This window comes from Capronia epimyces (assembly GCF_000585565.1).
Source record: "Capronia epimyces CBS 606.96 chromosome Unknown aczIQ-supercont1.3, whole genome shotgun sequence".
NCBI lineage: Eukaryota > Fungi > Ascomycota > Eurotiomycetes > Chaetothyriales > Herpotrichiellaceae > Capronia > Capronia epimyces.
The window spans coordinates 1,288,932-1,301,198 of NW_006912906.1; the positions used below are offsets into that span (position 1 = coordinate 1,288,932).

At 54.7% G+C, this 12,267-nt stretch overlaps 5 protein-coding genes across 5 annotated transcripts; all 5 read right to left on the reverse strand.

The window, feature by feature from the left end:
- Positions 1-341: 341 nt before the first annotated feature.
- On the reverse strand, positions 342-1,757 carry A1O3_03731 (uncharacterized protein; the record flags this gene model as incomplete). Its single annotated transcript, XM_007733866.1, has 1 exon — positions 342-1,757. The coding sequence occupies one exon, from the start codon at positions 1,755-1,757 to the stop codon at positions 342-344; it is 1,416 nt and encodes a 471-aa protein (XP_007732056.1).
- Positions 1,758-2,767: 1,010 nt separating this feature from the next.
- A1O3_03732 (uncharacterized protein) lies at positions 2,768-3,877 on the reverse strand (the record flags this gene model as incomplete). Its single annotated transcript, XM_007733867.1, has 2 exons — positions 2,768-3,379; positions 3,506-3,877. The coding sequence occupies 2 exons, from the start codon at positions 3,875-3,877 to the stop codon at positions 2,768-2,770; spliced, it is 984 nt and encodes a 327-aa protein (XP_007732057.1).
- Positions 3,878-7,034: 3,157 nt separating this feature from the next.
- Positions 7,035-8,926, reverse strand: A1O3_03733 (uncharacterized protein; the record flags this gene model as incomplete). The annotated part of the gene is made up of 3 exons (XM_007733868.1): positions 7,035-7,783; positions 7,912-8,218; positions 8,315-8,926. 3 exons carry the CDS (start codon positions 8,924-8,926, stop codon positions 7,035-7,037), a joined length of 1,668 nt encoding a protein of 555 aa, XP_007732058.1.
- A 542-nt stretch (positions 8,927-9,468) lies between these two features.
- On the reverse strand, positions 9,469-10,624 carry A1O3_03734 (uncharacterized protein; the record flags this gene model as incomplete). Its single annotated transcript, XM_007733869.1, has 2 exons — positions 9,469-10,178; positions 10,354-10,624. The coding sequence occupies 2 exons, from the start codon at positions 10,622-10,624 to the stop codon at positions 9,469-9,471; spliced, it is 981 nt and encodes a 326-aa protein (XP_007732059.1).
- Positions 10,625-11,255: 631 nt separating this feature from the next.
- On the reverse strand, positions 11,256-12,011 carry A1O3_03735 (uncharacterized protein; the record flags this gene model as incomplete). Its single annotated transcript, XM_007733870.1, has 2 exons — positions 11,256-11,517; positions 11,755-12,011. 2 exons carry the CDS (start codon positions 12,009-12,011, stop codon positions 11,256-11,258), a joined length of 519 nt encoding a protein of 172 aa, XP_007732060.1.
- Between the last annotated feature and the right edge of the window lie 256 nt (positions 12,012-12,267).

Genomic DNA, 12,267 nt, shown 5'->3' on the forward strand with positions numbered 1-12,267 from the left:
TTTCTTTACAGTCACCACGAGTGACATAGCATTCGTTATGTGAGCTGTGAGCAGCCAAGGACGGCTTCGAACATCAATGGTGCTTCCAAGGTTGTTCTCGCCGGTTTCATGTCATGTTAAAAACAAGTGAGCGCGCAGGAGCGTAGAGAATAAAGTCCAAGCCAGATATATACCGGCATATATGCACGGGTGCCAGTGGGCCTTGGGTTTCTTGTTTGTTTAGTCGGAATAATGGTGATAGAACATGGTCGTATCCCCCATGTTATGTATGGTCAAGGCGGGGTGAAGGGTCAATGGTCAGTGGTCATGGCGTTGTCAAGGCGTTGTCAAGGGTCAAAGGGTCAAGGCTGACGCCCTCCCGCGAGAATGCGAGACCCAATATCATCCCAGTAGATCGAAGGCCCGGCCTCATCATCTCTAGCCGCCCAGAACGAGACCAGCGCAGTCTCCATCTCCCGGCAGGCGCGAGGGGAGAAATCCACGACCAAAGGCAATTTAGCCACGGCGGCCCGCCGTTCCGCAGGATCAGTGATCTCGAAGCACGCGACCAAGTAAGCCAGGTCGACGAAGGGCACCGAGCGACCCGTCACGCGCAGCATGATGTCCAGCTCGTCCCGAACGCCGCGGGACATGGCGGCGGCCTTGGCGTCCTCAGAGCCATAGGCCCAGGATAGTCGATGCGTCATCAGGAGAGCGGCGAGGCGCAGTACCTTGGCCTGGGCTAATATCAGGACCGTCTCGGTGGTGGTGAAGCGGCCTTGGAGGAAGTCGTCGGGGACGTTGGGCTGCCATTGCTCAAGGGTGCGGTTGATGGTGTCGAGAGTATTGTGAATACTTGCATCTTGAGTCATGTTCCCTCGTCGACAGCTCCTGGCATCTTGAATGCTGTTCCCTTTCCATCTGCAGCGAGCGTGGTGCATCCGCTGTGCCAACGCGCAGATATCGTAGAAATGAGTCAAGAGAGGAGCAGCGATGCCGATGAATCGATCTACCTCCACCTCCACCTCCCCCTCCACCAGCGGACCTGGACCAGCATCAGCACCAGCACCAGCACCAGCACCAGCACCAGCACCTGGACGCGGACTAAAGTCGGTCGGTCGCGGGCTGAGCCTGAGCCTGATCGTAGGCACTTGGCATCGGAGCAGACAAACGATGGTTTCGGTGCCCAGCAGGCAGATGAGGAAAGCAACTCCATCCGAGCCCAGACGTTGCATGAACAACGGATCCTGGTCATGGAAAGGCTTGACCAGGCCCAGAATGTATGGGCAAAGTGATGCCTCGCCTCCAGAATGGTGCAGGGCAAAGGTCACAATGGCAGCCCCGAGGATCAGGACCGTTGATAGATCATGGGACTGGGAATGAGACAGGGACTGAGACTGGGACTGGGAGCTGACGTAGGGAATCTCCAAGTGGCGCAGAGCAGCGATGGCAGTGGCGGCTCGTCTATGGCCGACATGTTGTGCGGTGGCGAGTTGTCGCATCTCCGGATTTCCCGCCAGCAGCGAGGTGCAGGCGATGAAGGCATCTTTGACAAGTGGCATGCCAATGCCCGCCCTCAAGTGATTGACAAACGCCTGTTGATGCTGCTCGCGGAAACTAGGTCCGACGAGATACTTGTCCACGTCGATCTGCTTGTGTAGTATGGTTTCCAAAAGCTGCATTTCCAAGCCGCTCATGTCTGGGAAAAGACCGATGGCTCGCGGAATGTCGCTTGACAGCTGATACTGCTTTTTCTCGCCATACCGAGACCGACACATGACGAGATCCTCGTGGCCGCCGAGTGAGGACGTAGACCTGGTAAGACTTTCATCTCCAGAGGGTGAGGATGAGGATGAGGAATCCGGAGACTCATACTCGTGTATTAAGCGGTCCCCGTCCCTTCGGTTGAATAATGGCTCCGGGCCACCTTCACCTTCGCTTCGGCGCAGTGATAGTCGGTTTCCACTGGCGAGCCTGGCCTTCCTACCCACCTTAGACACAGGCCGATTGGACTGACAGTGGAATTTCAATCGGGAGCATCTCGCGCACACATTCACATCCCCATCCCCAGCAGCGGGCCAACGACACTTCTCTTTGACCTTGTGGCAGCGATCACATGGTCTTCTTGGCCGCGCATGCTCCGATCCTGATCCTGATCCTGGTCCCCGAGGAACAGATACAGGTCCAACCACTGACGGGGGCGGGATATGGCCCATGACAGGCCGGCAATATTCCTCTACCGTCGAAGTCGATGTCACAGCTTATCAGTGTGTATGTATCATGTATCTCACGTACCGTAAGTAGCCGGTATGGGGTACAGGCGTCATGTCGTATAGGGTGGAGAGAGAACTTTTTAGATGAGCACGAGCCTTGCACCTTCGCGTGGGAGACAGGAGAATCGAGAAGATATCATCCTGACCAAGATGCAACAGGAGGAGATATCAAGAGCGTTGTGCTTGGTGATCGGAGATGTGCCAGTGTTGCACCGCCGGTGCCAAGAATTGATATCACGTGCTAGGCTAAGTTGCTAAGATTATTCAACTAACCTGAAAAGGGATAATCAACAAGCTTAAACTATACTAGCTTAGAAGAGGTGACCCTAGGGCGGCTCCCTTTGTCGCCCAAAGTGGATAGGGTTAGGGTTAGGGTTAGGGGTACAGTGAATACAGAGACTCACGCTGCCGACACCGAGAGAACGAGAGAACAATCACCCTGATACTGAGTATGTCATCATAGTATAAAGTAAGGTACCTGGTATGGTAATGTCTGCCTGTGACTACTGACCACTCTACTCATGGTCCTCGACAATGCGAAGCCACACGGACGACCCGTCCCTATCAATACACCTCGAATCCTGCGCGGCGGCCTTCCACACGTCCAGCGCGGCATTGGCCATGTTGGGTTCGATGCCGAGCTCCTTGGCTACCTCGATGCCGAGGCCGATGTCCTTGGTCATCATCTGAGTCTTGAAGCCCAGCCGCCAGCCGTTGCTGCTGGGCGCGTGTGCCACCACCCCTGGCACGGGGCTGACATGGTCGCCCATGAACGTCTGGCCCGTGGAATGGTGGATGACTTCGTACAGCAACTTGGGGTCGACGCCGGACTTGACGCCAATGGCCATGGCTTCGGCCACCACCAGCAGCACCGTGCACGAGATGTAGTTGTTGCTGATCTTGCACGCCAGCCCGGCCCCAAGCTTGCCGCACCAGAAGATCTTGTTTGGAGCCCCCATCATCGACACCGTCGCTTCGATCCGTCGTGCTGGAGGAGTGTGGCTTGGCTGGAGGTTTTGGTTCTGGTGCTGGTGCTGGTCTTGGTTCTGGTCCTGTTCTTGGTTTTCGGGCTTTGCGTGTCCGATGAGGAACGACAGCGTGCCTGCTTCGGCGGCCGGCACGCCTCCCTACAGTGAGACATGAATCAGTATCTTGGTACAGCAGCTTTTTCCCTGAGTGTTGCCTGAGTGTTGCCTTGAGGTTTTGAAACCCCTTCTGCTTGGGTCAGCCCACTAGGGTCTTAATCCGCTTACCGAAACAGGCGTGTCGACATAGGTGCCGGCGCCTTCTGCTGCGAGACGGCCACCCACATCCCGCGCTGTGGCTGCATCTATAGTGCTGCACTCGAGGATCAAGCGGGACTCTAGCCGCGGGGCTGCGAGCACCCCGTTGGTCTCGTCCAGATATACCTCTCTCACATTTGCGGCGGTAGGAATGATCGATACAATCACCTGCGCGTGCGAGGCTGCTTCCTTGGGCGAATCGACCATCTTGACCTTGCAGTCTCTGGCCGTGCCGAACTCGGCCACGAAGCGCTCACACGACGGCCGGTACACGTCGTACACGAACAGGGTTGCAGACGGGGCCATGTTCCGCCGGATATTTGCCGCCATCGCATATCCCATGGCTCCCAGGCCTGCAGAGCACCAATGGTGTCAGTCGGTATGGCTGAATACAGAAGTGTGTGTATGTAAAGTACAGCAAGGGTAGGGATTTGACAGTAGGAGGCACCAACAGCAAGTGTAGGGAATTGACAGTAAGAGGAGTGACTCAACAGCAAGAATAGTGACTTAACAGCAAGGGTAGGGATTTGACAGTAGGAGGAACTTTACAGTAGGAGGAGGACCCAACAGTAAGAGTACGAGCTTGACTCAACATCAAAGCGTAGGAACGTGATAGTAAAGTATACGGTATAGAAATATAAAATAGATTCCAATAGAACTCACCAATAAAGGCATAATTTTCACCCATCTCGAACCACCGACAGCGTGAGTTTGAGTCTGACCAGATGACCGACTTCCTGGCAGTATACTATTTACACGTCTCCCGACAGAAATGGGTCTGCCAGTTGATTTTCCAGTCGTCGTCGAGAAAGAATGAGAGATATGTATTGTCTGTAGCTTGGACGCGGTCTGGACAGTTGACCCAAGTGGGCAGCGGAAATGTATACAACACAATACTGTACTATGCTGTAAAGTAGAATAGAGCAGAGTAACATACGTCAATTCAGTCGCATATACTGTAGAGTGGAGTAGAGTACGGAGTAGAGTAACGTACTTCAACTCAGTCGTAGAAGGAAGGGTTGCTTACTGTCCTGAGTCCATCCGAGTTGAAGCGAGGTTGGGACCTACAGTACCCAGTAGCCCTACCAGAGACGTACGTAAAAGTACAGGTACGGCCACAACCAGAATTCGGGGGTAAATATGGAGTGCGATTTGGGGTCAGAGGTCGGAGCATTACCTGGCATGGGTTTGGGCTTGGGCTTGGGGATGGGGATCGGGATGGGACCGGTATGTCAAGTATGTCAAGTAGGTACATACTGTAAAGTACAGTAGGTAAGGTAGGTAGGTACAGTACAGTACAAAGTACAGGACATGGAAAATCCCCTTCCCCTCCCCCTTTGGCCTTGCCATCGGTTCCCTCTCCTCCCGCATACTCCATACTCCAAACTCCATACAACGATTGATTGATCGATTACCCCACATACATACATACAGTACCGTTCTGCCCACCCCACCCACCACAACCACAGGTCCTGCCAGTGCCAGTGGGGTTTGCGGTAGAGGATTACTACATACGTATGTACACGATATACCTGTACCTGGGTAGGTCAGGTCGGCCGGTAGGGCTATCTATCAGTGAATGGAATCTCAGCAGTCATAGTCATCCGAACTGCCATTCAACTCCCCAAAGTAAACTGTAAACTGCGAGTCCTCGTGGTTTCTAGGGTGACTTGTATCGAACCTGGCGAATTTGAGCCATCTTTCAACTTGATGAACTGCTCTGCTGGAGCTTGAGATGAAGAACACACGCCGTGACGACGTCCCTATGCCCTGGCAGTACATAGTAGCGTGTGCTCGTAGTAGCGTGTGCTCGCATCAGCAAAGGCACGTACGTACGTCTTCAGGACCCTCGATCGAATAGGGTAGACTGGACCGCCTCCGGTGCAGCCCACTTGGGTGAGGTGATTGATGGTCGAAATCGTGTCGAACACGGGCTTGGTGATGCTAAAGAGCTTCTCTATTTAGTACAGGCTGCGTCTCTTTTATTGAAGTTCGCCTCTAATGCTAGTCGGATCAGTAGGGTCGTCGTGCTCGTGCTCGTGCCTAAGGTTTATAATTGTAATTACTAGCGGCTGTAGTCGAGCTGCTTATTCTAGTCGTGAGGAAAGCGAAGGACATCAAGACCGCGGAAGGTCTGATAGACAATTTGATTATCGCCAACCTGCTGCTATGTCGGAGCGATCCTATTCAGCCAAGTCCGTCCACCCCGGAGGTGCATTCGCCAGTGGCTAGACGTGCTAGTGAAACAGCCTCGTGGGGTTGGCCAATGAAGTGAAGTGAAGCATACCAAAAAGTGAAGTGAAGCAGCCTCGTGGGTTTGGCCAATGAAGTGAAGTGAAGTGAAGCATCCCTACATACTGCCTCACCCACAAGGCTGCCCTGCACAATATAGATCAAAGGCGCCGATTTCTCACCAACAATTGCAAATGTACATATAGGCTCTGACCTGATGATGGCAGCCCCATCTTCACGTCTGAGCTTGTGCTCTGCATTGCATGGATATAGTTCCGCTCGCTCTTCGCTTGTGGGGCTAGAAACCCATAACTACAAAACCCAGCCTACGACACTAACGGTTCTTACCGACTATGAGGCGAGGTTAACTCCACTGCGCGAGATTTTTTGCTGCTTCAGTCGGCTGTTCGATTCAGCCTGTTGTCTCGAAAGACGCAAGACTTCATGGCTCGAGTGTCTGGAAGGTGGGCGGGCGTCAGAGCAGAGGTGCAGGATGAATGAACTTCAGCACTTGGGCTTGGGTGGTAGCACGCAGGACAATGACAACGACAATGACAACGACAATGATAATAATAACACGTTATATAGCAGCCCATCTCGCAATACCAACACACCTCGCAATACCAACACACCTCGCAATACCAACACACCTCGCAATACCAACACACCTCGCAATACCAACACACCTCGCAATACCAACACTATGCTATGGTGAGAGGTCGACTCGAGAAACAGTGTCCTCCTGTACATGAATCAGTGGAAGATAGAAGACCATGCGAGGGAAGGATTCTCTATCAAAGAGACTGAAATACTGTATGGTCTAGGGGTAGCCCTAGTCTGACTACAGTAAATCCAATGTTCTATTTTCCGTGACAGATACGCCATAACATGCCCTCACCTATCCAATTGATTGTTGTATTGTATGTACGTGATATTAGATAAGCTGTAGATAGCTGGTTTCAAGTCATCGCAGACTAGTATCTGTCAAAGGTTGAAATGTTCCATGTTCGCTATCAAAGGGGTATGGGGGGAGCCCAGACTACATAGGTGTGCCTATAGGGCCTCAACCAGCCTTCTGGTTAAAGAACAAGGTTGAGAATGTGCCTAAGTTTGACTGAGTCTGAGATTGAGATTGATATTGTATATACGGATAGATACAGTACCTGCCAGGGCCTTGCTCACTGCGAGGGCTTAGGGTGAGGCTTCACCTCTCTCTCAGCCAAGGCTTCATCTCACTCTCAGCCAAGGCTTCACTTCACGCCCAGTGTCATCTTTGACCTTGAGTGTGGGCGTCATCCTTGACCTTGACATTCCCCAAATAGTAGCCCTCAGCCTCAGCCTGGCTCCATTCCCGGACAAGGGTGGCTTCGACGACCTTGTTCCGCGGCACAAAGCGCACTCTGAAGGGTTTGGGAAGGGTATTGGCGCCGTTCTCATACGCGTCATCCGAGACGTCCAGCACCTCCTCGCCGCCGTCGGGCCTGAGACACGGTTTGACATGGAAGGCCCACAGGATCTTGGCCAGCGTGATGAACAAGCTGTTCTCGGCCAGGTGCATGCCGGGACAGATGCGGCGGCCGGCCCCAAAGCCGAAATGGTCGCGCTGCAACGGATCCGGGTGGGCGGCATAGGCACCGGCTTTCAGCGGGTGGTGGAGGTAGCGGTCGGGGATGAAGTCGTCGGGTCGGTCGTAGCGCCGCGGGTCGTAGTGCAGCGCATACTGGTTGACGGCGACGACGGTGCCCTTGGGGATCAGGTAGTCCTTGTACACGACGTCTGCGGTGGTGAAGTGCGGCGTGCCGATGTTGGTCACGGGCCGCAGGCGCAGGATTTCCTTGACCATCGCCCGGATGTAGGGCAGGGAGGGCTCGTCGTCGAACGTCGGGGACCGATGGTCGCCGATCGTGCGGCTGAACTCGGCGTGTGCGCGAGCTTGCACTTCGGGATACGCGGCGAGGTAGAGCACCGCGCTGTTCAGGGCCGAGCTGGTGGTCTCGGAGCCGGCTTCGATCATGGCTATAGGACAATCAGTCAAAACATCATATTGTACGTACCTGGACGTAGATATGCGTATGCTGAGAGGCACATCCAGGGAATGGGAATGGAGGAAGAAAAGAATATGGACGAGAATGCGAAATACTTACTCCCCGCTACAAAGGCGGCTTGGATCTCGCTGATGCCTTGCTTCTTGTAGTCGCCTTCCGACCACTGTCGCACAAAGCAGTCCGGCGCCACGCCCTGGCGGATTTGCTCCTGCAAGATGGTCCAGTACTTCATCCAGATGCGGGCCTGGCGGTTGTAGTATTGGAGCGCCTGTCGTCGCCACCACTGCAGCGGCTGCGGCACCACGTCGGCCAGCGGCGGCAGCGTGTCTGCAATGAAGACTCCTGGGGCAGTGGCGTCGGAAAACTCCTTCATCAAGCCGTAAACTTCTCGAACGTCCTCACAGTTCTGTATGTCGACTATATTAGTCGCCGACATTGGAATCTATCAACAGAAATGGGGGTAAGGGGGCCTTATGGGAATTCATTTTTGTGCAAGACATACCCATTGCGGAATGCGTCTTCCATAGGTCGAAGTCATGACCACCGAGGTCGTATAGCGACGAATATGCATGTAAAAGCTCTCATGGTCGCCGCGCCGGTTGTCATCCCATATATCCCGGATCAACTGCTTGGCCTCGAACTCCTGACTGGGGCGAAACTGCTCGGACGACTTGGGGGTCAGCAGCTTGTGCACAATGGCGCGGAGCTTGCGCCACTCCGGAGTATAGCTCATCAGCAGAAAACGTTTACCGCCCGAGATCAGGTCGGAGCCGACCGGCATGGGCACGCGGCCCGAGGTGACGGCCGACTGTTTGTCGAAGATGTCCTTGACTGCGGCGGGCGAGTTGACAAACACCCAGTTATACCACCCCAGCTGGATCTGGAACAGTTCGCCGTACTGGCTCGCCCAGGCCTGCAACTGCCGCTGCGGCTGCGGCTTGAGTTGCAGAGTGTTACCGATGACAGGCAGGCCGGGCGGGCCGGGCACCCGTCGCAGGCCGTGGCCAAGCGGTGTCGGTGTCTTGACCGTCCCAGACCCGGACCAGGAGCGATAGACCAGGAGCACGCATGCGCACAGGAATAAAGGTGCAATGACCAGCGCGACCAGTGCCATGTTATGAGGTTGACAGTACTCAATCGGCCCGTCAATGTCAATCGCCAGCAAGCAGAAACAGAAGGGATGAGTGTCGAGTCGACTCGAGTTGAGTCCGCTCCAGAAGTCAGAAGGGATGTGAGGTGAGGCGAAGCAAGAGCAGTACTGAATGAACGAATGAAGGACTGTCTGTCGTCTTTAAACACTGCACTGGCACTGGTACAGACTGTCATCAGCCTACAGTAAGTGAGTTAGAAGTCCCGAAGTCGTGCCTGTACTCGTGCGGCGTGTCTCCAGGTGGGGTATACATTCTTATCCCTACTGAGATGGTACAGGCCGCAGAAATGGTCTCTTTGTTTTTTTATCTTACCTGGGGTGGCCTTCGCTTTGATGTGAAAAAGGGGGTCCGTGTCAATCACAGACCGACCACGGAGTACATATGTACAGGATTGAATATAGGGCATTGAAGTCACGCATTGACGGTTACTGTACAATACTCCAGCTTCTGCTCCTTCCTCCTACATCTGCATCTGTATCTGCACCTGCACCTGCACCTGCACCTGCTACAGCTTCTGCTCCGGCCTCTGCTCCAGCTTCACATAACTAGGAGTCGGGGTATCGTCAGACAAGTCCCCATACGCACTCCAGTGGCGGCCTTCCTTGGTCGGAGATTCTATCTCGTCCGCAATCGCCACGGCCAGATCGGCAGCTGAGATGCCGTGGAGACGACCGTCCAGATTGGTCGGATCGTCCTCGTCGCCCTTGAGCGGCAAGTAGTCGAATCTGACGCCGTAGTTCCCCGTCCGCCGGCCAGGCCTGTACAGGGCGCTGGGCGAGACAAAGGTCCAGCGGAACGAGGTGTTACCGTCAAAGAACATGAAACTGGTGCGGCAGGCGGTGATGAATACCAGGGCCTTGTCGTTTCTGCGCACGTATTCCTCGTACTCGTCGATGACGCGCCGAGTCTCCTCCGCGGTGGCCTGGTTCTGGTTCTGGTGCTGCTTTTGGTTCTCTCGTTCCGCCCGTCGTGCGTTGCGGTACGTCCTCAACCCCGACCCCATGGGTCCCAGCCGCTCTTCCATGTATGCGGTGTGCGCCTCACTGTCTGCGATGCCGCGCCGATAAGCAATCCACCAGTCCTTGTTCTCCAGTACCGACTGATGGCCGCTGTTTGGCATGTACAGGCTCCCACAGCCGCCGACCATGACAAAGTACCCGACTTTGGCGAGGCGGGCCGCGAGCACGATCTTGCGCGTCACCTCGAGGTAGGGCACTTGGGACGGCCTCGACTTAGTTTGCGGTTCGAAGCAGGAAGAAAACAAAAACGGAATAGAGTTGGGAATCAAGAATCAGGAATCAGGGTCAGGAATCAGGAAGATAGGAGGAAAACAGATAACAAAACAGACTCAATAATCAGGAATCAGGCCCCAGCGTCTCATCTCACGTACTGTATTGCAAAGCCTCATGACCCGCCGAGTGCGGCCCGTACTCATTCACCAGGGCATCCAGCCCTTGGAAGTGTTGGGCGAGCTCCGGGATGGTCAATGAGTTGACATCTGCCGGACGCGGAACGTAGGAGGGATGTTGGCCCAGCGTCTCGGGCCTCCGTGAGATCCCAATCACCGTGTGTCCACGGTTGATCAACTCGAGACACAGATACGAGCCCCCGAAGCCTGCTGGGCCAATGACTCCGACCTGTAGCGGTCGGTGGCTGGCCATTCTGCGCCGAAGAAGAGGGTTCGGTTCCTGCTCACTGCGGTGCTAAGGTAGTTATTGGTTATTGTTGAGCAGCAGATCTCGACGGCGATGGCGATGGCGATGGCGATGGCGGACGTCGCTTGTTGCAGTACCCAGTACTCTACTGCGTACTGCCACCCTGCCTCGCCGCGTTTAAAAGCAATATGTAATACATATATTGCAACCTTCCAGCCAGATCCAGATCATCCCAGATACCGGCGGGCAAGGACCAGTCTACCCCAACCCCAACATCGATCCGCTCCTCATCTCCAACATTGCTGCCAAATTAGGAAATCAGAAGCAACTCCGCACTGGCACTGGCACTGGCACCCGGTATGCGTCGTACAGTAGTACAGGTATGGATGGGCCGTACATACAAGGATGGATGTCTTGTAGTGGGGAAAGGGAAAGGACTAAAGGATCCCACCCCACCGGTCCCTCCCCTCTTCTCTCCCTCTCCCTCCCCGTGGGGATACAGTACATAGTACACGTTCAGCAGGGAGACGCCTCGCCGTCCCTCGTCCACGACACCGGCCCCTAAACCCTCCTCCTCGATCTCGTTGTCGTCGTTTTCCTTCTTCTTCTCCTCCTCCTCATCCTCCCCAAGCCGAGATTATGCCACCTCCCCGAAAGGAATTCTTTCGCGCGCTGCCGCCTGCAGACGTTCTCCCAGGAGCGACATGAGCACAGGATCTTCGGCGGCCACCATCCAACTGGCGTCATGGGCGAAGGCGATGTGTGCTCCATGCACGGTTTCCATGATGGTGATGCGCTCGATGGTGTCCCGGGCGGCCTGTACGTCGGCATGGAGGCAAGCTGCGCGCCCATCAGGTAAGGCAAAATAGCCAAAGTCGTGTATTCCCTTGTAGATTTCCCTGTATGCCACGTCGCGGCAGGTCAGGTCAGCGGAATTCTTGGGTATGGTTACTGCAGCACAACAAGGACAAGAAACACTGCACCACACTGAACCACACCACACTACACTACATATTCTCTGTTCATGGCTCTTGGTTCTGTTCTTGGTTCTGTTCTTGGTTCTGTTCTTGGTTCTGTTCTTGGTTCTGTTCTTGGTTCTGTTCTTGGTTCTGTTCTCATTTCCCCCGTCTTCTTACCTCGAATGACAACAGTCGCTGCCCAGCACGATCCAGTGACCGCCATGGACGCGCGCAGCTGCACACAAGTTGCCGGGCATATGTCCAGGAGCGCGGATGATCCAAAAGCTGCCGTCTTGGAAATAGTCGATGGCCTGGTCAAACGGGCCAAACGGCACCCATGGACCTTGCAGTTCGGCCCATCGCTCCGTCGACTGGTGCGGGTCAAAGTATCGTCCGTCCCATTGACTGCTCGGGTCTTGTAGGTGGCCGGGCATGCAGCATTCTTGGGTTCCCGGCCCAAATAGAGCAGTTGCCCGTGGGAACTCGGTCGATATGGGTCGACAGTGATCAAAGTGAGCATGGCTGTGGTTAGGTTAGCTAGAACAGATAGAGGTTGGACAGAGCAGAGATTGGAACAGAACAGAGATTGGAACAGAACGAGATCTGGAATCTGGAAAGCAAGGACCGAGAGCTGGATCTGGGTCTACATGGCACACCAGGGCAGCAAGGAACAAGATACCAGATCTGGGT